Source organism: Haliaeetus leucocephalus, unplaced genomic scaffold (assembly GCF_000737465.1).
Source record: "Haliaeetus leucocephalus isolate CR32 unplaced genomic scaffold, Haliaeetus_leucocephalus-4.0 Scaffold140, whole genome shotgun sequence".
NCBI classification, from domain to species: domain Eukaryota; kingdom Metazoa; phylum Chordata; class Aves; order Accipitriformes; family Accipitridae; genus Haliaeetus; species Haliaeetus leucocephalus.
Genome location: NW_010972576.1, coordinates 1,681,682 through 1,708,457, shown reverse-complemented (window position 1 = coordinate 1,708,457; position 26,776 = coordinate 1,681,682). Strand labels below are relative to the sequence as shown.

Sequence of the window (26,776 nt, the reverse complement as noted above, 5' to 3'; positions counted from 1 at the left end):
AAGATAGTGGAATCTCTTCTGTCAGTTTCAGAATCCAATTATGCTTGTGCTTTAAAGCCAGCTATTGGGGTTTTGTATGTTGATGAGTTTCTTTCCTATGGTGTAAAAAAAGGATGAATGCTCTCAGGAGTTCTGTTTCTTTAAAACTAGAAAGCAGCTGCTGTTAACAGCGGGAATGGGGAATATCTATGTGATGTTCTCTGTTCTTACAAACTTGCTGTAGAGAATACCTTGAAATTCTGTTCATTTGTAACTAAGGATTACAAACTTTAATGTTACATCCTCTATTATAGTTCTCTGTAATTGACAGGGGTTTTTTTCTGGTTAAAGATCAATTTTATGGAAGATTTCTTTCATTTTTAACTTGTTAGATATTGCTTCATAATGTCCCTGTGTTTTTTAGTTTTTAACTGCAAGGTTGTAATAGTTAAAACTCAAGTTTCTTTAATTATCAGGGCTTATATTAAACATACAAAACTTCAAACAAAAAAGTAACATTTTGACATGGAAAGCCACTTTTATATGAGAACTTTGCGAGTGGGGGGGTGGGGTTAATGTACTTTCCAATTTGTTACACTGTACTTTGCAGTATACTTACTAAGTATACTTTTACTCCAGCCAGCCTTGGAGAGCTAAGACTTCTCTAAGGAACTGGTTGAATTAAATTCAAACTTTCAGTAGCAGATGAGTTGTTGTGCTCTGATTCTGGAACTTATTCTATTCCTGGTCTCAGCTGGAAAGAACCAGCTGACTTTAATTCCAGTAGCAGTATGATTTTTTTTTTTTTCATGTAGCAAAGCAAATGTTGAGTTAAAAAAACCCAAACAAACCAACCCCAAATGAAAACACTGTCCTTCTCATGGATGGTTGCATGCAGTGGATTAATTAATTTAGAGTTCTTTAGGTTAGGAAACAAATATGACTGAATTAGTGGAACTGTTCACCATGGCTTTTCAATCTGCTCCACAAAGTTGGTTCTAAAGGGGTGAGACTTCCAACATTTGTGATGTGGACAAACAAGCATACAGTGAAGTACTTGGCCTCAGTATTGTTTTTTCCTTTCTTCCTCTACCAAAGTATGTGTCGATCCTATCGAACTCCCGTATGTGCAGTGGGATGCAACAAGTCAAAAAGGCAACATATATGAACCATTTTCTGAGCCATTCCTTAGTAGTTCAAGAATATACTTACAGAGTATCTTATGTGTGGGGGTTTTTTTGTTTTTTTTTTTTTTGGTCTTTGATTGCTGTAATGTATTTACTCATCTCTGTAATGCTGCCATATGTGAGGACAGTCTGGGATCCAAAACTGTGTATGTTGGAGTGTAACTTTTAAAACTTTTTTTGCTAGACACCGGGTAGATAGGAAAGAGTAGTAAAAAAGGACATTATTGTTTTTCCTCAGCAGAAAAAATTCTCCACTTAAGGAATCCTCCAGGCTTAGTCTTCTAGTACAGGGCAAAGGAATGCCTGCACTACAGAAGTATGTCAGATTGGCTTGTTTGGTCAGTCTTGGCATGATACAATGCATACATCATACATCTGTCTTTTAGCTCTTTCAAGAGTAAAATTCATTATAATTGACTTCTAGACTTTCTTCCCCAAAAGAAGTAAGTTTTACGAAGGTAAGAAACTTTGCTAATAAGGTGTTGTGATTTATGCACTGCAATTTAAGCTGTTGCCTTAAATACAGCTAGCAAGATTCTGTGCAGAGTTCCTGTAATGAAACTCTAAAAATAAGCTGATGGTGGGAGACTTACCGTAGTGGTCCTGTAGTCAAGCTCCCTAAGCCTTAACTGCTTGTATTGCAAATACTGCCCCATTTTCTTAAAAGGAAGAGTTTAATATGTAACTAGTTACCTGTTACAAATGAAAAATAAAACTAAACTTCAGACTAAGTTATTAGACCAAAATGCCAGCATTACTCTAAAAACAGAAGCATTTTCTAAAGTACAACATTCTACTAATGTCAGCTCATATTCATGGTTGGCCAAAAATTCTTACCCATACTTTTTAAATGAAATACTCTTCTTTTTCCTCAGCTCTCAAAATGTACTAGCAAACCTAGAAGTAAAGTGGCACTTGAAGATTCACTATAGCCTTTGCCTGAACTTTCTTCTAGACTGATTTGTTCTTTTGACTGCATTTTTCAGGGCTCCTGTAAGTAGTAGTCTTGCTTCTGAGAGCCATTAAGATTTTGTTGGTTTGTTGTTCTTTTCTGAGTTTATTTTAATATAACCCATGTAAATCTTGCTACTTTACTTTTCACCTCTATGCTGCTTCTGAACCATTATTAAATTTTATAGAGCATGTTGTTTACCATGTTCCCAGACATATGCATACACAGATGTAATGATCCATGCTTCATTATAGCATTATTTCTTCAAATTATAAATTGCACAAGGTCTAAAGGCATTGCAACTACGTGGTAGTTCTGAAGAAAAAGAAGTAACACACCATTTATTGAACTTGACAACCCTAAAGAAATAAAAAGTTATCCTTTGTGTCATACAGGCTGGGCAGTTTCCCATGTGGCTTTCAAGAGAAGTTATCTATTGTTAAAGTAAGACCTAATTTAGTTAACAAACTTAAAAATTACTGTAACCTGTTGCCTTTGGTTTTTGTTTGGTTTGGAATAGTGCTGGTTATTGTATTTTCATATATATTACCTTTGAGCTGTTTAAAAAAAATAAATAAAAAAAAAATCTGTGATTCAGTTAGTAACAGTTGTAAGTATTTGCAAGTAATAGAAGGACAAGTTTGTCCCAGGGCCCCTGCCCTCCACCAGAGTGGAATCATTCTGTTCTCAACCATGGTGTAAAATTTATCCAAGGTTATTTTCTGAGCTCCATGTCATAGGCAGTGGAAATGTGGTACACCATTCAAAGTACTTTTGGCGAGTTGTTAACTGACATTTTTTTTTACTTTTAGATAAAGCTCATGCAGAACAGCCTTAATATTTTATTAGGGGGGAAAGGGGTGAGTAAGTACTGCATAGCATGTTTGCTTTATTTGTATACTGAGAGCAAACTGAACAGAAATGTGTGTTTGTGTTCTAACAGTACCTTTCATTAAGAGATTCAAACTCTTGTGTGCAAAGCAAAAAGGCATAGTGACCTGTACCTCTATTCTCTTAATTCTAAAACCAAATTTGGCTCTATTTATTTTTCCATATGCTAATAAATGGAAATGAATGTATCTTTATCACTAGAATTTCTTTGGTTATACTATTTCTAATGTATTATATCTTGCAGGGATTTGTGAATCCATCTTTGATGTACACAGTGAGCTAGTTAGGGCAGCTTTAACAAAATGAACAATCTGTTGGCCTTGCATGGAGGGAATGAAATTTGTTAGAACACTACTTCTGTGTTTTGAACGTATATTCTTAGCAGTCACCAGCCATATGATGACTTATTCCAGCTAGAACTGTGAGGTTTTGAAATTTAGCCCACTCTCTCCCCAGCTGACAAGCTAGGAGAAAGATAGGGGGTAGGTGGATACAACTCTCTTCAGAAAACTAAATTTGTAGTTTGGTTGGAATGCTGTGTATTTATCAAGATAGGATACTTTCTTTGGTTTTACACCTGACAAAGTACACAGATTGTTTTTTAATGCAAGTATAATATTTCTTTTCATTAAACGAAGCATTTATCTTTAGAGTTTTTGGAAAAGGAGAGAAAATCTCACCAAGTAGGAGTCTAAAAAAAAAAAAAAGGGGAACATGATCCATTCTGACACTCTAAGGTGGGATTAGCTTTAAACCCTTTAACTGTCCAACCCATCTTTAAAGCTTTCTAACATTGGACATTCCACAATCACATATAACAAACAGTTCATTCCAAAGCACTGCTCCCTTTAGGAAGTTTTCTTTCTCCTATCCTCCTGCAGTTGAAACCCAGTACTAGTTGTCCATTTTGGTACGGATGGTAACCCAGTTGCTTTCTGAGAGTTCTTTATGGAGTTGAAGCCTGTTCACAGTCTTCCTTTCTGCAAGTTAAAATAACCATAGTTCTTTTCAAGTGTTTTTGTAGTGTGAGGTGTTTTCCTGAGCATTCTGCCAAGGTGTGGTATCCAAAACTAGCCATTCTGAGCTAGCAGGTTTGTCAATATTAAGTACACAGCTGAGTATATTGTTCACATTTCTTGCTAGCCTGTGGTCTTGCTGATTCATGTTCAGCATGTGATGCTCTACATAACAAAGTGACAAATGTAGAATACTAATCTGGGTTATTTGTTTAATACAAATACATTTTTTTCACAACAATAAGCAGATATATTACTTTTGTTTCTCTTGCCTTCTGTCCTTCAGTACACATTCACCCACAAAAACATACAATTTTTCGTTTGCAAAAGAGAGGGAGTTAAACAAGTAACACAAACTTGTAGTTCCAAATATTATACACAGTAAAATATTTCCATTATAGAGTAAGTTTCATTGCATTATTAGAAATTATAGATGGTTTGTTCTGGTGATGGGGAATTACTGTTTTTTCTACACAACAAAAATAAACACTGCTTTCAGATAGAGCAGTGTTTGAATGGCACAGTTGGACTATTTGAGAATCTTCATAATGCTAATGATAGTCAAAAGTGGTATGTTTATGCCAGTTTGAAATAAACTTTATAATGCTTATAACTTAAAACAGGAAAAGAAACGTGCATGTTCACAGATGAGGAGTATCTTGTTTAAAATTCCAGATCTGATCTGACACCAGATTACTTCTACCTACTGTCATTAAAACTTTGCTTAAACAAGAATGCAGATTAAGCTCTTCTTGGTAATGGCAGCTCAGAGCTTCTGCCTTTGTGGGCTTAGCCAGGCTAAATCCCACCATCAGTGTATTTGAGGTGCACTGTGGCTACCTAGGCAGTTTGATACAGATCTTTGATACATCATTTTCATTAAAAAGTCTTAGAATGTACCTTAAAACTTTCAGTATACTGTTTTTGCAGGATAGAACCCTGTGCTTATTAAATTGATACAGAAAATTGTGCTTTGTATGGGAATGAAAAAACATTGGTTGATAAGCAGCTGTCTAGTGTCTGTCTTAGTGCACCTTCCTTATTCGTGCAGACCTGTGTCCAATGCATGTTGGTGTGAACAGCTTCTTGCCCTGTTGAAGAGGTTGCACCCTGCTTCAGAAACAAATTCCAATGCTGCATGAAATCCCTGAAAGCTCTAGAATATCTAGTGCACCTAAGAAGAGAAAGGGATGCACGGGCTAATACTGTAATGCTTTAAAAGTTTAAGGACTGCTTCAAGCCTGCTGTAATCTCTCTTGCTACTGACTTGTCTCATTGTCTGTCTCAGCAGACAGTGTCCCATTTTGCTCCTTTTCCTGCCATCCAAATTAATATTTCAAAGGGAGAGGAGGAATTTTAACTCAAGTCCTTCTCCATTCTTATATTTAAGTAACTGTAAGCTCAGTTGTACCTGTAGTTGAGGTGAGTGCCAGAATAGTGTTTTGAAGTTGTTAGTATAAAATTTTGCAAGTTGTCTGTTCTGTTGCCAACTCTTCAGTGTATTTTTAAAAATGTACAGTAATCTTGTTGGATGTTACAAATCTGCTTTTGGAAGCCTCACGTATTTTTTTCTTTGAGTTGAATTTTATACTTGCTCAAGAAAAAAATGTGAATTAGTCTCCAGTAAACTGTCAAAATAGGGGATAAAGTACTTTCAATGGGGTCATGATGCTACAGCAGGGCAAAGAACAAACTGGCTAAAGAAGCAGGGCTACTGTCACTTAGTAAGAAACTTCCTGATGATTTCAGAAAGCTCTTAATTATCTTCCATAATAATGTTCCTTGTCAGTCAGTTTTGCTATGATTCATCAGGTTTTATTGTAAACATCATTCCAAATGTTTAGATGCAGCTAGTAATTTTAAGTGTCTTAACTTCAGATGTCATGAGGTTTGCTTTTTAGCAAGTAGATTTACACTTTTTGAAAACCATGCCCTTGCAGACTGTCTTAAACATGTACAGTTATGAGGCATTCCTTAGTACTGTCATCGTTTTCTGAAGACCTTCTGAAATCTCCACAATGATAAACAGAGAAATGATTTGGTTATCTTATATGTCATTTCAAATGAGAAGCTGCTACAATTCCAATTCACAATTGTATAATTGGAAAGTTATTTTATATGAAAAGTGTGTGTCATTATGTGAAAAAACTTAAACATTAATCCAACTCACCTGGAGTAACTGAGAGCAAATATTATATGTATTTAGGGCCTGTTCAAGCACCAAGATTTTGTGTCTTGTCTAGCCAGATGACAATCACTTAGTCACAGCCAAATTACATGAGCAATTCCAATACAAAAGAACATAATGATCTGATAAAAGACACATTTCTTGCTAATACTGCTACTTCCAGTATTCCCTGATCCTTAAGCCAGTAAACACATTCACAAAGGAATGCCTAATATATAAACTCCAATACGTCTTAGGCCTAGCACCCTGGATATTTGCAAGAACAGGATGATTCTGTTATTTAACTGTAGATATTTGAGTGTGTGAAGAGGAAATTTACCATTAGAAACTGCAAGGCTTCTGTAGAAGTCTAGTTCACTTGTAATTGTGGCAGATTTCCCCCCCTTTGAATCAACCTGTGCTCTCCTATCCTCTTTACTTTGGTTCTTTATTTGCTTGTTTGCTTTTCCTCCTTTACCTAAATACAAGATCAAAAAAGAAATTTTAACTTTTTTTTTTTTTTTTTAAGTATACATTACATTCAGGCCCCAGACTTGTCCATGCCAGTACATAACTATTCCAAGTCAATACCTGCTGTTGTGTCCTGATGGTAAACATCACAGGTATGAGAACTGAATCACAAAATTGGTTCTTTATGTATAATTCACCCTGTTGGACACAGTATTATATCTACATTCATTTATCTATTGCACCCTTTAATGCTATTCACACTTCATTTTTATATGAGAATGCTCAAAACACGAAGTTAACAACTGAACTGTTGAATCTCTAACACCTCAAGTTTACCTGTACAGAGGGAAACCATTGATTTATTTTTTCAGTCAGAAAGATAAAACTAACTTTTCAGAACAAGGAGATAAAAACTAATGTTCTCTTAAGATATGTAGGTATATTCTCTTACATCTACCTTTCTGTATCATGAATCTTAAAACAAAATATGGCTTCCATCTTCCCTATGTATCATCCTTTTTCAGACCTTTAGTAATATGCAATTTACTTTTGTGTGATTCTGCAGTAAACTGCATTTTTTTCATTTATAGTTCTGCCTCAAAACTTTGTGTATCCAGTTTGTGTCTAATTCACTCTTACAAAGTAAAATAAACAGCTGAGCTGCTCTTCTAAATGCATATCTACACATTCTCTCCTTCCTGTACTTATTTTGCTGACAGCTATGCTTAAAAAAATCTGTTGCTTATGGAGACATGAGTTTATACTGGTTGGAATTGCTTACTTTTCAAAAATTCAGGCATATTTAAAAACAATGCTACCCTTCAAATGTTTCAAATATCCTTAGTTGACACAGCTGCCCAAACATTCAGGCTCCACTGCAGTCACGTGAATGTGTGTTACCATATGAGGCTTAGAGAGTGAGTGCTGTGATACAGCTCGCTCTTTACACTTTGATTCAGTTAATGCATATAACTTGATTGGTACCCTTTAGAAGTGTATCATTAAATAGCAGATACAACTTTTAGTAGTAAACAGATGAAAGGGGGGTGTTTTCTGTAAACAAAATTATTATATCAGGTCTGTTTCTACTTTCCCAGCCATCCAATTTAAAAAAAAAAAAAAAAAGTACTCTTGTCACCTTGGTTTGGCATTGTCTGTTAAACCTGTTCTCTATTGCACTTTCTACACTTCCACTTTCACTACACTTGCTGACTAGTTGAGAAACTACTTCACGAACGGTCACATTCCATACAGTAACAAGTTGCTTTGCTGGATCCGTTTTCCTTGTAGGGTTTTGTTTTTTGTGTGGTTTTTTGTTTAACTGAAAAAAATGCACAGTCATTTCTACTCTCTTTTAGCATTTGTAGTGTAGAAAACACTATGCCTTATTCTGCAAGGAAGAAACAATGCTGGCTCTGTCAAACTGGCATGACCTCAGATGTCGTTTCTTCAGTTGCCGGCTGAGAGTTTGTACCTGTCTGTGCTACTGGCACCACCACTGCATCCTTGACATCCGAGGTCTGAGTGCACGAAGAGTTCTTCTCTTCCAGTTTTTTGGCGGTGTCTGGGCAGTTCTGAACAAAGATCACTCTGTTGTAGGCTTTCAACCTGCGCCACAGCTGAACATAAACCTTACACTGCACGTACATGAAGACCAGGCCCCCTGTGAATCCAATGGCCACCACAACGAGTTTTGTCCAAAATGGCCATTCAAGGACACCTTTGAAATAAAACATTTATATTTATTACCATTGTTATACATTGAATATCAAGTACTGAGTTTCAGTAGAATACTTTGAAAAGAAGCCACTCGCTAAGAATTCTCAGGTATGTACATACTATTGGGGCAGTTGTGGCTCAAGTAGAAAACAGCAGCAATTTCCTATCCCATAGGCCAGCCAAGAAACTACATCTGCCTCCCACTTCTGACTTCACCACAATTTCGTGAACTGACTTCACCACAATTTGGCCAAATAAGAAATGGAAGGCCACTCTCACAAAGGAAGCATAATGCTTGATACAGTGAAACCCAAAACATTTTACTGGTCTTCAATAATATCCCCATATTCAATAGCTTGCTTAAGCAAAAATACAGGTACCAAAACTGAGATAACTGCATACCTAGAAATACGCACATCTTCAAGAACAACTGGGTTTTTTAATTGTGCTAGAAGCATGACGCTGTTTAGGGCACCTGAACACCAACATTTACAATATTATTACCTGGTCCTAGCTTCATCCTGAAGCCACACTATAGTAAGAAAAGCTAGTGGAAAGGGCTCTCATCTCCTGTATCACCTGCCTTCATTGGTCTCTTTTTCCTGCTGTCTGTGCAAACCCCCTGAACACACCTGTATCAAAAAGCAGAACTTACATTCCTATGTACTAAAAAAGTAATTTTACAGTTTTTGGTGTATCTGTTCTTACTTTTTTTCATTGCATTGATCAATCACATTTACAGAAAAATATATGGCTGCTAACACATAGCTAGAGATGAGAGCATTTTAACTTGATTATGATATGAATAATGTTAAAATTATTTGCTTTGGCCTAAATGTTGTTTTAAGATTTTAACACAATAAATTAATGTTGTATTAAGAACAGCCTTCTCCTTGTTAATTCATACTGCTACATCTGCTTTTTTCAACCATTCAGTAGCCTAACATAAAGGAACAGTTACCAGCCTTCCCATTACACATCGCCGCATCACATTTAACAATTAAATGCTATACACAAGAGTCAGACCTCTGTATCAATGCTTAAGCTGTCAGTCTGAACAATCTGAATAGGTTTATTGGTCCTATATGGAAGGTCTTTGAATAACGTTTTGCTCACTGAGTGAGCCTTCCAGTGCCTTCCAGATGCTGTATTCAGCCACTGGTGATGTATCACAACTTGGTGATATTTGTGAGTTTTACCCAAGGAAGAAATTTTTGCCACAGGCAGGAAAGCAATCTGCATTCCTTTGGAACTTAGCAGAAGAGCTTCAGTGAGGAGCCAGTCTCGACTCGTAGACCTGGTAACCTGGACTCCTCAAAAGCAAGTCTTTACTTTTAGCCAGCTGTGTAAGTCTCATGAATCTAGGTATCCTCTTTACTGTTAAACACATAGGAACTGGGTTTTTAATTAAATAAACAAATAGAGACAAAAAGAATATTAATTATTGCACAAGCACACAAAATGTTTGAAGTAGCTGTTGTCTTCCCTGTCCTGGTAACTGTTTAGTAGTACTTAGAAATGGTCACAATATATTAAGCAATGGTGCTATCCAATTTATTATTTTTTTTTAATTTGCAGCAAAATGAAAGCATACAAAGACCACATACATCACTTCGTATCTCCCTAACCACTATTTTTCTGGTTAGTTGAACTTGCCAGGGACAAATCCTGTTATATTGTTAAATTCATTCACAAATGTTTGCATGCCTGGAACAAAAGGAAGTAACAAAAAGGCGTCATATCCAGTGATGTGTTTTTTCTTTTTTTTTTTTTTTTCCCTTTAATAACTGTTTTTAAAAATCACCATCTCTTTCTTGCTCTTAATTATGAAAACAGTATGGTTTGCATCTGACTAAGCCCTATCAGTGGGTAATGACACTTAGAACCAGCAAGGCACAGCTGGAGCGCTGAGCTCAGAAGAAAGAGGCTGAATAAATGGCTCAGCGTTCCTTCAGAGTTTCTTCCACCTCTTAGCAGTAAAGATGTGCTGCTGCTTCTTCCATGGCAATACAGGAAGCATTGTTTTTTGCTTAACTGGTATGGCACAGTGAATTTTGTGCCTTTCAGTATATTCCAGGATTGCCATATTTTCACAGACGAGATTTATTAGGAGAGACAAAGCTCAGCTAAGCCTAGACCTGTTTCTTCAAAGCAGAGCAAATTTATGTGAAAATTGATTCCCTACCACTGGTGCCATATAAATTCTAGAATATTTTAAATATATTTTAAATTGTCCTTTCTATAGACCAGTGACAAGTTTACCAATTAAGAGGTTTAAAATTTTATTTATTTGTATCATATGCTTTCATAAGGAGAAAAAAAACCCCAAACTTTAAATATTTTGAGAGATATGTTTTAAAAAGGGATTTTTAAACTTACACAATATTAACAAACGGTACTAGTATTATTCAGGGCTTTCCATTTTTCTCCTCCTCAAAATATGTTTATAAAGTGTTTTTCCTCCAGTGTTCACTGTCTTTTTCCCAGCATTTCCCATTTAAACAGAGACAGTGGAGAGAAAAGCAAACTACGTGTATGTCTCTTCCCATGCCCCCCCCAAAACGCTGATGCACATTTGATTTTGTAAAAGTACCCCCCCAAACAAGCAAATTTTGGGGCAAAAGAGTTCTCTTCACGAATGCGTATTTTTGTATGTTGTAAGCAGCTCCAAGGCATGTCTTTGTCCATTTTTTAGTGTGGAGAATCATCCATTACATTTGGCAAACACTGAATTCTATACAAATTTTAAATACTTTTTGAGCCTACCAGGATTAATTAAGGTGATTCTTATGTAATCTATATAACAACAAAAATTCATGTCAGCTGTTTTGTTGTGTAAATTCAGCTAATCCACAGAAATGCCTTTCCCCTTTTTAATGAGTAGGGTGATGTAGTTGTACTCAGAAGTTCAAAGCCATTCCTAGTCCTGTCCTCAGGGCCAGTTCTTTTGAGATGAAACACAGGATTACCCGTTTAGAAAGAATGCAAAACAAGACTTTGTAGTATACATTCGTCTGTGACTTACTGAGGCTTGTTACTTATTTTCCTCTCATAGGCAAGAAAGGCAAGCATCAGGTGTATCATCAAATATTTATCTAACTAGCAAGGCACAAAGCTCCACCTGTTTTGTTTTCCATGTTAACTTCAGAGTATAGCACAAAGCTAGAGACCTTTGTCCCTCTACTGTGCTTAAAGTCAATTCAGATCAAAACTCAAAAGCTTTTTATCCTCTTCATCATCATGGTCATATTGAAGACTAAATTTGAGACCAAATAGACTTAGATTTGAAATGGAAAACAGTAGGTCAGTTTGGAATATAGCTTCCACATACGGTAAGTATAGTCCAAAAAGAAGCCTACTTATGTTAAACATGCATTTTGTTACACATGTCCAGTTGGGTTTTCAGTATCTCCACAGATGGAGACTCCATGACCAGTTTGTTCCAGTGTTTGACCACCCTCACAATAAACACAGCTGGACCATGGACATTCACAGTGAAATTCTATTCAAGAGGATGCAGGAATAGCTTTCCATGCTACTTAAGTCCCACATGAAGGACTAACACAACTGGAACACGGTCTCTTGGAAGTGTCTGTTAGGAAGTTTGTGGATGAAAGGGCTCTATCATGTTTTACAGGATATCGAGGTTCAAGTGGGTAATTGCTATTTTATGACCTGAACTTGCGCTGAGCTGTTTAAATTTGGCTAATTTTTTTTTTTTTTTTTTTTTGAGCTTTAGAAATGTCTAGATAATGGGAGATTAACCTAGGAAGAACCAGCAGGCTGGTTAAGCTGTTGTAATGATTATACTAAGTAGAGGTCTCTCTGCAGGGGCATAACATAAGCTGTTAATACTGATGCATTCATTACTTCTGCATTAAAGCATTTGATGTAGCTGTGTATCAGTGAGCTGTTATTTCAGAAGAGAATGTGACTGGTTACATAGCTGCCTTTCAAAGCCACCCATTGCATTATCAACAAGATTGAAGAAGGTAAAAGATACTTACCGTTATCATTGCCTTGTTTAATTTCCTCAGCGGTTCTATCAATTAAAACATACAGGGACCAAACAACACAGGTAATTGCAATTATGTGGAATGTGACCGAACAAACTATTTTCCTCCTCTCACTTGTTGTCATCTGTAGTTTCTCCCACTGTAATTTAAAAATGCAATAAAAAAAAATCAGACTTGTAAAATTTTACAATAAACTGATTAGGCCATTCTGGTTCTTTCTACCCCCAAAACCCAAGCAGTAATTAATAAAATAAACAAATCCTTTCATTTTGATAATACACATCACAGTAGTTATGTGCATTGTCACCGTAAAATTCATAATGATCTCATTTTCACAGATTCAGAGGAATGAAGTTCTGTTCTGTTTCTGTCTGCTTGCGAATGACATCTAAAGTTATTTTGCAATACAGCCATAACGTTAATAGAGAGGTAAAAAGCTGAATATTTATTTTAACTTTACCTGATGCACATTTCTGATAGTGAGAGAAGAAAAAACCCAAACATTAGCTTGTAATACTTAAATTATTCTCAGCTATTCTCAGTTGCTTAATATTAGAGGAATGCAACTGTGCAACAGTCTTCCCATAAAATAAAAGCATAAGAAATGCAACTGCATTGAGGATTAAATTCAATAAAATTGTAAAGATGGTTATGTGGAAATGATCGTACGTGATAGCAGACAAACAGCCTCAGTAACACAAGAAGGATCTTCCAGGCACATGTTTGTGAATTACTGCACTAAATCCATCATATATTTGTGAATTACTGCACTAAATCCATCATATATTTGTGAATTATGGCACTAAATCCTATCTTAAGTGAAGGCTATTTTAGGATGAAATAGGCTATTCTCTGCATTTGAACAATGCAACTCTTGAGGCATTTTTTTTTTTAATCTATCTTGCTTGTGAAGACATCATTTTTTTCAGCACTTCTTTAAAATAAAACCCATCTCTACTAAAATGCTTGCCTTTAAAAACAGATGAAAGAATATGACATTTAAAAGCAAAATGCCTCGGTTCCGATGAATAATCTCGGGGTCGGTTGCTAGCATCTGATGAATGAAACAAGTACAAACCACAATACGGCAGTGCCACCTCGCTGCAGTCGTGCTAACGCAAGACTGTACGGTGCATCAGCATCCAAGCCACAGCACCGACCACCGCAACAGCAAAGCTCCCCCTCCGCTTACTCCGACCTAAATTTAATACACTCGGGCTGCGGCTCCTGATAGTTTCCAGGTGCTAAGGCTGGATCAAAACCCCTGGCCACTTAAGAGCACTGAGGGGGTATAAATTTACTTTGAAGGTATGATTTTGGCTTTGTTTTCCTTGTTTGGGTTTTTTTTTTGGTTGGCTGTTTGTTTGGGTTTTTTTAATTTGGTTTTCGGAAATAACAAATTTCCCTAAATTGCTTATGGCTAGTGTTGGAGATGGCATCTGAGCTAGATGCTTAGACTTTAACCTAAACCAATATGGCCATTCTTTTCTAGTCTGAACGCTATTTGCTGTCTGGTCACATTTCAGAGGAGCACAACTGCAGTAAAAGCTGAGGAATGTCAGCGCAATGTCACCAGGAGGGCTAACTCTCAGAAATGCTTTTTCCTGCCATTAGTTTTAGAGCAGTACATACTGGGCCAAACGAATTTCAGTCTTTAGTGGCAGTTAAAGCTTGCACGTTTCAGATCTGTTGCCTCAAAATCTCTGGAGCATTTTCTAGCCCTTGCCAGAACTGTACGAACGCAAGGCTTAAATAACTGTTCAGAAGAACTGAAATATTTCCTGAGTAATATACAAAGTGACAGAACTAGTAGTTTATTTACCAGCTGATACCTCATTTCAGTTTCTGATACATCTACTTAGGAGTGAAAACGAAGCATGCTGGGTTTTGTATGACAGGCTGGAAAAATGGAAGACATTAAAAAAAAGTAATAAACCAAACCAGAACCTTATATTCATTGTAGTTCATGTAGGTAGTACTCAGTGCTCAGACCAGACAGACTGTGGCATTATCATCACAGTCTTATCATAGCATTACAGTCACCAGGTTACATGGCATTTGACCTGAAGACTTTCATCCTTTTTGCAGTGAAAATTCAATTCAAGCTTTGCAACAGGCTTTCTTTCCAAAGAAAAAGTTGGCTTTGTCCAGATGGAAGAAAGGATTTTACCTTAACCCTTCACTTACCTGTGAATGCTTTGTGAGAGATCAACGTTGAACATAAAGAAGAATGAATTGTGTTCTTAAACAGAAATTTTCTGTCATCTTAACTCTGATGCTAGACTTTCTGGTCTACTGGAGAGAAGATTCTGTGCTAAATTTTCATTGTCACATATACCTGCAGTCTCATTATAGCCTTTTTACTCTCTGTAACATACACAAAAGCCTTAGAGCACTGATCTGAATGCCCAGTTGAATAAAGCTTTTTCGTATGGAATTTTAAAGAATGCTGGTCCCATTGCTCTAAATATAAACATTTTGTAGGTGGAAAAAAAAAAAAAGACAAAACCAAATGACCAACAGGCAGGACAGGTAAATAAAGGAACAAGATCACAGGCTTCTGCTGAGATTTACAAGAAAGGTGTATCAGGAGAGGGAGCTAGCACGAATGAGCTAAAGCAGGCCTTTTTTGCTAACGTCCCACGATCAAATCCAGCCAGAAAGCAAGCCAAGGCCTACCAGACTCCGCTTCCTCCCTCTGGCCCCTCTTCTCCCACAAGACAGCATGCCTGTGTGTCTATTCTATCCACACGTGCGTTACCACAACAGAAATAAGCTGGCTGGCAGGAGACCAGGAGAGGCCACCAAGGCAGGGGTGGTTATGGAACTGGAAGACTGTGCAGAGCACCTCGTACTCCCAGTTGGGATAAAAGAAAGGAGCAAGGACCAAGGAGAGACTCCTGCTCACACAGATGCGGAGGGATCAGAGTACTTGGGAGCATTTTACAGCTCTTAGCATCTCCCACAGCTGCACTTCTGTTTTGCCCTGCCCTAGCTGCAGTCTCACTTCTCTCAACGCCAGTCGTGATGGGCTGAGCTCAGAAGGGGAAGTTAAATTAAGCTGTGTGCTCTACTCCTGGTGATCCCTGTGGTAGCTGAGATGTCCTACTCACGTATTTTAGCTTGGCTGAACAGAGAGTACTAAGTGACTACTGTCACTCTCTACTAGATGAGTGATGTTAGTAGATAAGCCAGCAATTTAAGTTGCCCTGAAGCAGAAAAGCGCAAATCACTATTTTAGGATTATTTGCAATAGGCTTAAATAAAAAATTTAACTGTTAATGTTAGCACAGACTTGCTTGGATAAAAGCATAGTTATGTGAAATAAAAAATGCTTGAAAATCCATAACAAAGGCTATGAGACAACAATATACTGAGCAGTGAAAGCATCAGCCCCTCTTACTCATGCTTTGTAGTCCAAGACTTGATACAGCCTAAAGGTGGGTGGGTAAGTTTGGCAGGTGCTACCGTGTCACACAGTGCATTAACGCCTCCTTAACCACTGATAAATTTACTCCTGCTGTATTTTGAAGCTTCTGCGGTTCTCAAGGCTCTCTACATTCATGATGGCAAGATAAAAATAAATTGCATCACATTTTATTGTCTTCATCAGCAATCTAGAAAAACGTACAACCATCAGGTTGATGACGCTGCGACATGCCACGGATGGAATATCAGATGCCACCAAGAACAGAAAAATAACACAGAAGTAAGTGCCCAGATGCAATTTGCCTTGGCAACTTAAATGTTAATACTCCTAACGTGCTCTAGAGACTGGAAGGAGAGAAAGAAATGGAAGACTGTAAGCCAGAGGAGACATTTATAATGTCTTGCAAATTATTGAGTCACTAAATTGATAGACAAACACTGTAGGTTTTGCCCAGCCTCCTCCAAAGCACCCCTTCACTGTTGTACATCCAATCGTCACCACCCACAGGTTCCTTAATCATGGCAGCAATACAAACACAGACTGGAAATCATCACAGATGCAGATGGTTTAATGTCCTGCAAATGCAAGCAATTGCATGAATACTATTGTGCTCCACAGAACAGGTGTGCTATAACACTTCGTAATATCTAACAACCAGAAGACCTTCTACACAAGTCACCAGACGAATCCACAATATGTATCCCGAGAAGAAAGCCTGACATATCCCCAGCCCCCTTTTTCTTTTCCAAATAAGCTTTCTGAACACTATCCTTGCACTGTGCTCTGCAAACCACTGGAGGGTGGCAGCAGACTGTCTACGTGCTTCAGAGGTTCCTACCAAGAAGCCAGAATGAACTAAGGAAAGAAGCTGATTTGTAAATGTGATCAGAAACACTCCTCCTATCCCAACTACTACTTACAGACACTTCTAAAACATGACGTGCATCTCAACCTGAATTCCTATGCTTTACTGCCAGAGAAGTTTGTAATAATCTTGAAAGTGGCAGCTATAAAACTGTATCCTGTTCCAGGTTTCTACCTCCTGTTTTAGTTTTGTTTCTTAAAGACTATCTTGCTCTGAAACTTAAAGGGAACGGGTACTGATTTCATAACCCACTGTTGCAATTACAAAATGTAGTCATGAGTCTTCTGGGGAAAGAAAAAAACAATTAAAAAGGAAAAAAAAGTAATAGCCTACTCACAGGGAACATCTAAATCATATGTAGCCGGCCACTTCCCTTTCCTGTAATGTAGCCTGAGAAAATCCCTGATACTTATTTTAAAGAACCAAAATTTTCCTCCCAGCATGTCACTTCTAATAAAGCTTGGTAATCAATATGCAACAAATAAATATGGATAATTTTTAATATCCTCTGAAAACAGATTGTCTGCGGATATGGGGATGCTGCTTCATATCCTAGATATCCCAATACAGCCTCTCTTCTTACAGACAGAAGTAAATCTGCAATTTTAATTCCCTCCCATACATTAAGCTTTCTGCAAAGCTGTTTCATGATGGCCTGATGCAGAACCAAATGCTTCACACTGCTCACACAAAAGCTGTTGCCACACCACAGAATTGCACTCTGCAAACTTTGCTGCTTGTGTTCCTTTTCCCCACCTTCACGTTGTAGCTTTACTGTCTGCCTGCCCCCATCCACCATTTTGTATCTGCATGTTGCCCCCTGCTAGTGGTAATCTTCCGTCACATTGGCCACAAAATTTTGTCTACACAGATTTTCTGAAGCAACTCTATATCTACTGCAGATTTGCAGATTCACACCTTTACAACCGAAGGTCTCTGTCCTGCAGGGGCTCATCACTGAGGATGCCAAATCAAAGGTGAAGTTAATGGGCTGCTTTGCAACATGCTATGAATGCTTGGACTTTTAACTGCTGGATATTTTCAGGAATGCTGGTTTTAAAAATTGCATGTAAGGAGGCCTGACAGGGGAATCTGGTATGGGCATGACATTGCTAATATTAAATACTTTTCCCATTCTGACATTTTTCTCCCTATCCATCATTTAGCAAAAAAAAAAAAAGGGACAAAAAATGTAATGTAAACAGCACCTACAGCTGGAAGGACTTCCTTCTGCTCTCACCTAGAGCTAAAGCCATCATGCAACATTTTCTGAATTCTTTCTACAATCTAAAGAAAGACTTTGAGCTGACCTCTATCTTGAAATAATCATGCCTGCAAAATGAAGGCTAAAATTAACTACTAGAGGCTGTTGTAGAAACTGCACTCTGCATACAGACTAGGAATACACAGAAAAACGTCTGTCTTATCTCAAACCAGGCCTGAAGGATCTAGCCAGCACTTTTGAAAAAAAGGCCTTAAGAACTGGAGCAGTGTATGATGAAGTGAGCCAAGCAGTGAAGATATGTCAGTAGTCTGAACATGTAGCTCAGAGTTATTTATTTTCTGTGGGTTAGGGAGGGTTTTCTGGTCACTTGTTGCAGTACTAATTGGCTCAGGCTCCACAGTAAACTGTTCACTACTATCAACCTACCAGCTGGAGGAAAGCAGCTGCAATGGTAGTTTGCAGGAATGGAATTTGTACAGTGGGTGGAGGAGGAAGAAATAATAGTAATAAAGGACAACAGGGCTCCACACATGTTGGGAGAACAAAATAGCCTTGTGCAGATTTGAAGTGCTGATGAGAGATGAGGCTTCAAACCTTGTAATTTGAATAAAAGCACTTTGGGCCACTCTGTGCTATCTAAACAACATGTGGTTACAGCCTGTGCCTGAGGGACTGCATCTTAAAGAAGGACAAGGTATGCCTCACAGCATCCTGCTCCAAGATGAGAAGTGCCCCTCACACAGTCCAACAGAATGTGCCAGGTCTGATGGCTGAAAGGAGAAGGGTTTGGGCCGTGAAAACTCCTCCTCCATGTTCTTTTCCCCAAACACATCCAGAGCACATTGAGAGAGGAATAACTGAGCAGGTTCACAGAAAACACAGAAAACATATTTGTCATTGCCTTTTGTCAAAAGATACATCCCAGAGAAGAAACTCTTGTAAGGATCAAGAATAGAAGACCAGAATTAGACCCCTGCTGCATTAGCCACTGAAGTCAAAAGTAAAATAAATATAAGAAATGCCAAGTCGTATGGTGCATCATATAGCCATATCTATGCACAATCTTACCTTGATCCAGTTAGCTCATTAAATAAGCTGGTACAAATCCTTCTCTGGCAAACCTGTCTGAAGTTTACCTAAAATCTATTTCTGTCCCTAGGTGACACTAAACAAACCTGGTTGGAATTCAAATGAATGTCTGTGGTGTATTTAAAACACCTATTAAAAATTTAAAACTGAACTCAAAATGGGTGTGTTTCTAAAGACAAAGACACTTTAATTGACTTTTATGTGTGATATGCATGCCTAGAGTAATAAAAGCACTACATAATGAAAAATCTCACTTTGATAAACACCTTATCATCTGCAAAGAACTAATAATTCAGTTTTATCGAAATCAAGACAGCGCTGTATTTCTTTTTTAAGTGACAGTAGAGCTGGACTTGAGTGATATAATCAGTATGCACTCTTCACAAACTTATGCAGTTTTTAGCTGTATATGTCATCAATTAGCAGACCCTTAAAAAGTGTAAAATTTGCGTATTAAGTAATTTGAGAAGATAATTTCTAAAATGAAGTAGCTGTTTTTGCAGTCTGGAAGTACTATTGAGAATACTTGTCATTTACCAACTAGGAGAACTTCAGTACCTGCATCCTAATCATCCCAACACAGACTAAACAAAAAAAAATGCTATGCTTTGGAAATACAGGAATAGCCAGACCTCATGTCCCTCTCGGACAGAGGCCAACACCAGATGCTTCAGAGAAACGTGCACGAAACCCCGGGGCAAGTAATTATAGCATTATCTCTCCATATTGGGAGCTTCTTCCTAGCTCCCATCTGATAGAAATTGTTTTACATCAATATATAGAATGCAAAAGTATTCACCAAAGTGTTTACTTTCCAAGCATCCTCTTTGACTGCTGAAACATTAACCAATTCTTTGTTCAACAGAGGTCTACATGATCAGCCTTCAGTGCTATCACGAGCTTCTCTTTTACAATTGCTGTTTCTTTTCTTGCCTTGTAAGCTATTTAAGAAAAGGGTCATTATCTCCTAGCACAGTATGCTTCAGCTACCTTACCTAAACAGATAATCCTGACAGGTAAACTGCAGGTGAAACATTAAAACACTGGTCAGGAGTGAACTAGCACCATAATGCAAAACTATGGGGAACATCTAGTACTGAGAACGAGGCACGCATCTACAACTATAGAAAAGATTTACTTTAGGTGCCTGGGCATATGCCTTTATCACCAAGAATCAAAAAACAAGCTGCATGTGGGCAACACATAAAGAAGCAGAGAAAAAATGGGTAGAATCTATGTATCCACTGACTTTTATCACAGTTAGTCAAGAATGGAAGCAGATGCTACTGTTACCTGCTCTCCCCACAGTATTTCTACAATCAAAAGGATCTGGTTTGTGCATCACTTTTATTCTCTTTGCAGCTAGTCATCTCCAGCCTCTGCCTACTCTGTCTTTCCAAAAGAGCAGCACAGCTAATTGAAGGCAGGACATTTTCCTCCAGTCACTAAGTAGCAAATGCCTTTAAATCACAGTGTCTCTCAAACAACAACAACTTAGACACATACACACACACACACACAAAAAAAAAAAAACATGAAAAAAAAAAACACGTTAATCTAACGACCATACCACGAAGTACAGATCATAATTTTGCTGTAAGGCCAGTTAAGATGAGATTTCATTTTTCAGCTAAAGCAGGTGGGGGTGCTGCATTTTACCATATGTACTCTATGGGCAATACAAAAGCAGCCATGACACATGCTCAGTGCTGGATTTGAGATGGATTGGTCCGGGGTTAAAGCAACCACGAGTCCATCCTCCACTACAGCAGCCATAACAAACCATCTCCCAACAGTCTGTGCCAGAGTCTCTGTCTTTGAACCCCAAGTAGCATGGGCTCCCTTTGCACATTTGAGTGTATTTTGGTCTTAAATAGTGTGATGGATGTGGACAGAAGGCTGGGATAGCATGGTAGAAATAGGAAAAGGAGAGAAATTAAGAGAGAAAGGTGAATATAGCAACTGGAGATCAACATCCCATTACCTAGTCTTGTATGTGTCTCTACTTTCTTTAGTCCTCTCCAATTAAAGTGAAATTTCTCTGAAGAAGTGTTCCCTTAGGCACCAAAGACATAGTTATAATATATGATCACAGTTTTGTTAAAGAATCTTCACTTGAATCACCCTCTCTTCAGTATTCATCACACTGCTTAATTTCCTCCATATCAAATTGTCTAGCCTGCTGAAAAGTATCTTGAAGCATGCATTTTGAAATTAGAGCTGATGAAATAAAACTGGTGACACCTGAAAAGATAAATCAATAAATATACTTTCTGTTTATTTAGCTGTAGTTTTAAATGATGTACAAAGTCTTCTCCAGGAGTTACAACAGAATATTAGTTATTCCACCTTCCACCTAGAAAATATTTTTCACCTAAGTTTGCCTTCTCTTAGACCGGTACAAGCATGAAAATTCTCATTACTGCCTTGTACTACATGGGCTTGGCCTTTTCTGTTTGATGACCATGTCCTTGATTATCCCATTTGATACATTAGTAATTTAAACACTCTTTGCAATATGTAAAATTCCTTCGAGTTCTAATTTGTTTCTTACAGAATAAGAACCTATAGCCATTTACCTCGAGAACTTGCTGTGCAACCTGTCCTACAGAAGTGTTTTACATCGCTACACCCCAAGGCCCTTCAGCATCATGTGTCATAACAGGAATGGGGAGATGTACAGCAGCAGGTGGAGGCAAGAAGGGTACAAAGGTACCTTCACGTGCTAAGATGTCTTGTGAGAAAAGTACAGTTGACTGGAAACAGAAAGCAGCCATACCTGAAAGTCACTGAACGAAGACTAGCCATTTGGTACTGTTGGATGAACCTCAAGAACATCTTGCATGTCTTTTAATCTCATCTTCTATCCTTCACCTTTATAGATCAAAGATGCTCTTACCAATTCTTCCCCCTGCCCCTGCCCCATCACCCACTGAATTAATAGTATGAGTGAACCCCAACACTAATTCTTTTTATATGATCATTATTTTGTTCCTGAAGTTGTAAGAGCAGCTGACCTACGTTGTATAGAAAAGGTAACTTGCCTTCTGAGCTTCCCTTAACCAAAGCAGTCTGAATTGTTACAAAGATGTGGCTTGGTTTAAATGTCCTTGTATACCAAAAGCCTGGTATTTTTAAATATATTGTTGTTTAAATATATCTAGACATATCTTATTTTTGCAACTATATATACAGTATATATGTGTAGGTCTGAATTGCCACGTAACCAAGATTACTAAAAGGAGCTGATGTGCTTCATTATCTAAAATATGACTTTAGCAAGAATACTGATTTCCCAATGAATAGCTACAGTTACCTTCTCTGTCTTTTAGTTTTCCCACAAGAGATATTTTTTTGATCCAATTAAATAAAAATGAATTAGGGGAAATTTATGCTGAGGAAAGGCTACAGTAATTAACACAAAACTACAGCCTAGTGCTCTGGCAAAGAGCTGAGGGAAGCTATTCATTCTGAAAGACCTCCGACAAATGCCACACATTCCAATTTTGCCATATAAAAATTGAAGCAGATGAATAAAGTTCTGAATAATTCCTGGAGGAAAAGTTCTTTTTTCCCAAGTAATTTCAATAAAATGCTACAGAAATAAAATTAAATTAACACCAAAAATCATAAAATATACTGAATGAACTGATAAGTAACCCATTTGATCATATTTTAGATCAAGTAGTGTATTGCTATGTTCAAGAGAAGGCATTTTGTGCATGCATTCCACCAACAAGCAAGCATCAGCCTGTGAACTAAAACTCAGTTCAGATCATTCTCACATCATCAGGTCCCAGGCAAAATAAATTTGAGGCAAATAACCACTATAAAATTGTATGTGTTAGTTATGTGAGAGATTAATACATACATTAATCAGATCACGAATAGCAGCCCACCCCCATTAGAGCTGGTAAAATCCCTAGCTTCAAAATTAAACAGTAAAAATGGCATTTTTACAAAAGTCCATGAATAACAATGACTGATTTAGGTCAATGCTTGGGTTGATTATGGTCTTTAAATTTTATATTACTGGCTACACAGTTAGTGTCAGGGCACGCTTCCATTTACATTTTCTTTAGTTGTAAAGCCAGTATCAAGAGATTCTCTTAATCATTTTCAATGCTTTAGCCATCCAGCCCCTCCTCTGTTAAAGCTATTGATGGGGCCAAGTGGTAAAACAGAACACTGAAAGGGCTGAAATAAAAAATGAAAAGAAGACCCCAAGTTCTTAAAAAATGAGAGGCTGATGAACTGCAGGATGGGGTAGGACCCTCTAAGTAAAATGGAAATGAAACCTTTTGATGCAAGTTGGATCTGTGAAACAACTCAGACCAAACTGTTTATTTCAGCCTCAGAAAGCACAGAAGGATTCGTACCTCCCAGAACTCATGTTCATGGTTCTGTGCAATAGTGGGTAACACCACCAATACCCAGAGCTGGACAATCTCCTGAATTGCCTTTGCTTTTGTAAATGCTACCGAGCAGCAGAAGTAGCAAATTTGCTTACTAGCAGCTAATTAGAAGAGGAAACAGTTTCATTTTCTGGCATAAGATTTTTTGTGAATGCAAGTTCAAAGCAATGACAATAAAAACATCTTGTTCTGCCTCCAGGAAGGATGCTGCACATGGGGGTGTCCCAGCACACTATCATAGAGGGCCTTTTGCAAGCCTGAGGGTATGTTATGATGGTTTCAAGCTATGAGGCATGAGAGGTGAGAATCTCTCATCAGAAGTCCATGGGCACTGGAACAGCTGGGTGAATAAAAGCTGTGTTGAATGGAAGAGAAGGAAATATGGAGATAGAAAGCTAACCCAAATTCTACCAATATGAGAAAGCTAAGCTCTATTATTCTTGTTATGGCACAAAATGCAACACAACATTACTCTGCAAACTACAGCATGCTGTCTATACACAGATAAATTTGCAGTAATGCTCTATTACTCTCTCTCAAAAATTAGGAATACAACTGTCTGAACAAAGTAGTCCCTTGCATCCTTGAGGCGTCACAATAGGATATAAATGCTATAGAATTATTTTTACTTTAAAAGCTTTAATATACACATTCTCCCTTGAGCACAAAGTTATTCACTACAATGACATGATAGCCAATAAGAAAGTAATAGCTTTGTGCCTTTGTGCATACTGGTGAAGTGTCTGACCCCACATATTACAAGAAATGATTTGAGGCTAGCAATGTTTTGAGAGAGTTTACTGGAAGAAAGATAACACCGGAGCAGGTTGCCTTGACGACACTGTGTAGCTGCACCAGAAATCAAAAGCAAATGTAGGATCTTCTCCTATGATAAGGACTGCAAAGTATTCACCAAACTGGGTTAAAAGGGAACTATTCCCACAGCAAGTCAATGTTACCTGACCTATGCAATATTAGCTATCACTCCTTATCATGAGCCTTATTAGAAAACTGATTAAAAAGCCAGATGGTTCATACTTCACAGCACAGGGCAATAAGAAATAAACAGCAAGCAATACAGTAATGAGTGCGCAAAGTTTCTTTTTTTTCCTGGGAGACTCTGCAGGTCACTTCTGGTTCTGAGAGTCTGCTCTGGCAGGAGAAGTGGTTTCTAATGGCGACCACTTTTGATTCCATAGCAGGAATTCACAAAGGTGTCTCTGCAGACTATATCACTTTTGGCAGTGATTGCCATATCCTTGAACAAGGAATGTAAATAGAAATTATTCGGCTAGCATTGAACCAAAAATAAATCAACACCCTTAACATATTTTGCCATCACTGAATTTATCATGCGTGCTACCAGATTTCATCAAAACAAGATTTATCCACAAAGCATCCAGTTATGAATGAATTCCTCCAGGCAGTCATATTTTTTAAGATTTACTCTTTCTATAGGACTGCATTTAGCACAGAGAAGGGAGCCGAATCTGGCGCGCTCACACATTACCTAAGAGCTCTAACAACTGGATTTAGCGTAGTGCAGGTGACAACTGTTTTGTAAAAAAAGGCACCCTATGCAGGTTTAACTCCAACAGGGGGAACAAAAGATGTATCCCTGCTCCAGAGTGAAAGAGAGTCTGGGAGAGATATGGGACTTGAAGATTCACTTTACACTTTCCTTTTGTCTATCATAGCTCTCAGAGCAGCATTCTGATTTTCTTCTGTGGCTTCCACAGGTGATTCATTTTTTTTTTTTAAGGAGTGTTTGGAATTGCTGATTTCTCTGCCTTACAGCTGGGAATTACCCACAATGAGTCTGTTGGCTCAAACCCTACATTTTACTTGGTTACACAGCTCCTACTGATCCGATGGTCTTGCTGCAAACAGAGTAACTTTAACCTACTGTAGTAAAATTAAGTATTTGCTTTTGATCCAATAGTTAAATCAGCATCATACCAAACAGTTGAAATCTCCCCCACACTGATTTAACCAGTTAATCACTAATCTGACCACAAAGGGGTCCTGATATGCTTGAACTGGGTTTTGCTTTGTATGGAAATTTGAGTTAGCCAGTTCCATAACTTCTCTCCAGGACCTAAATACCCTGCTCTGGGCAGTCGTGAAGCACGTTATCTCCAACTGGGACTTAAACCTTTGAATCTGTACGGGAGTTAAAGCTGGCATGGACATTTTATCACTCGTTATTTATAAAATAAATGATACCAAGCAGAGAGAGAGAGCATTCCTTCTTTCTCTTCTAATGACAGCAGCTGGGTACACGAGAAGTTCCATGGAGTTCAAGGGTGTAAAACCCAAAGAGAGGCACCTCGTATAACATTTAGAAGTGCTATTTATCACTATCTAAGCAAATACAGAATACAAGAGGAGTGAACACTTAGAAGATATACAGACGCGTTCAAAATAAACAAGATCAAGTTTCTTTTGTTATCAGTATTTTAAGACTGGCTTTGCTTCTGTTTAATTTAGCAGAAACTTATCACTCTGTTCTAAAAGAACACTCTCAATCCTCTATCTTTAAAAGGGCTGACTTCAGATACCCTTTCTACAAGAAAGAAAATCAACTTCAACTGGTACAGAATGCTTCCCTAAACAAAAAATTGACTTGCTCTTCCTTAATGACCAAGAGTAACTACATGGTAACAATGCGCAATATTGCTTATGCCTCATATAAATAAGAAATTATTTGTAAATCATTTAAAACATAAAACAAAATCAGGAGAGAAAATAGACATATCTGACACCAGAGAATAATCTGTTGGGATAATGCATCAAAGTAAAACATCTCATCAGATACCAGACGTCTTAAATAGACGCAAAATTTAAACATGAAAAGTATTTTGAAGTATAGCGAGACACTGTGGAGAAATCTCCATTTGAAGACATTTCTGCATTTTAAGTCCCTTTTAATTTGACACTTTTATCCATTTCATACTTACAGTATTTTCATTCAGTTCCTGTTTCCACTATACTTCAAACACCAAATTCAAGAGATATGAAAAACAGGTACTACTTTACCAGGATTACCAGGATTCTTTTTAAAGAAGAAGTGATGTTCTCAAGATGAAGCTATTACCTGAGAGCTCAGTAAGGAACTCACACAAGCTTCTTGCCACTTTCTAATTCCTTCCATGATAAAGTCACTTTATAAATGAGGAATTCTGCATTATGGATTGCAAATGCTGAAAGGTAAAGCTACAAATGCAACTGTATTATTTATAGCCATAGACAGACATAACAGAGACCATGAGAAATAAAACAGGCACACTAAGCAATGCTTAATATTTAATCTCTAAATTTATATTGTAGCCAAGTAATTAGACCTGCTCAAAT

The 26,776-nt window shown here is 37.6% G+C and overlaps 2 protein-coding genes across 2 annotated transcripts in view; one reads left to right on the top strand and one right to left on the bottom strand.

Annotated features, from left to right (window-relative positions):
- Positions 1 to 8,101, top strand: part of TMA16 (translation machinery associated 16 homolog (S. cerevisiae)) — a 29,052-nt gene extending 20,951 nt beyond the window's left edge. Inside the window, exons 8-10 of the mRNA XM_010586076.1 lie at positions 1,553 to 1,624; positions 2,042 to 2,159; positions 8,022 to 8,101. The gene's annotated coding sequence lies outside the window, so the exon portion shown is untranslated. The remainder of the gene's footprint in view (positions 1 to 1,552; positions 1,625 to 2,041; positions 2,160 to 8,021) is intronic.
- Positions 8,007 to 26,776, bottom strand: part of MARCH1 (membrane-associated ring finger (C3HC4) 1, E3 ubiquitin protein ligase) — a 101,001-nt gene continuing 82,231 nt past the window's right edge. The window contains exons 5-6 of the mRNA XM_010586077.1: positions 12,390 to 12,537; positions 8,007 to 8,383 (exon numbers count right to left, since the gene is read on the bottom strand). Of these exons, the coding sequence (XP_010584379.1) occupies positions 8,082 to 8,383; positions 12,390 to 12,537 (450 nt within the window). The 3' untranslated portion in view covers positions 8,007 to 8,081. The remainder of the gene's footprint in view (positions 8,384 to 12,389; positions 12,538 to 26,776) is intronic.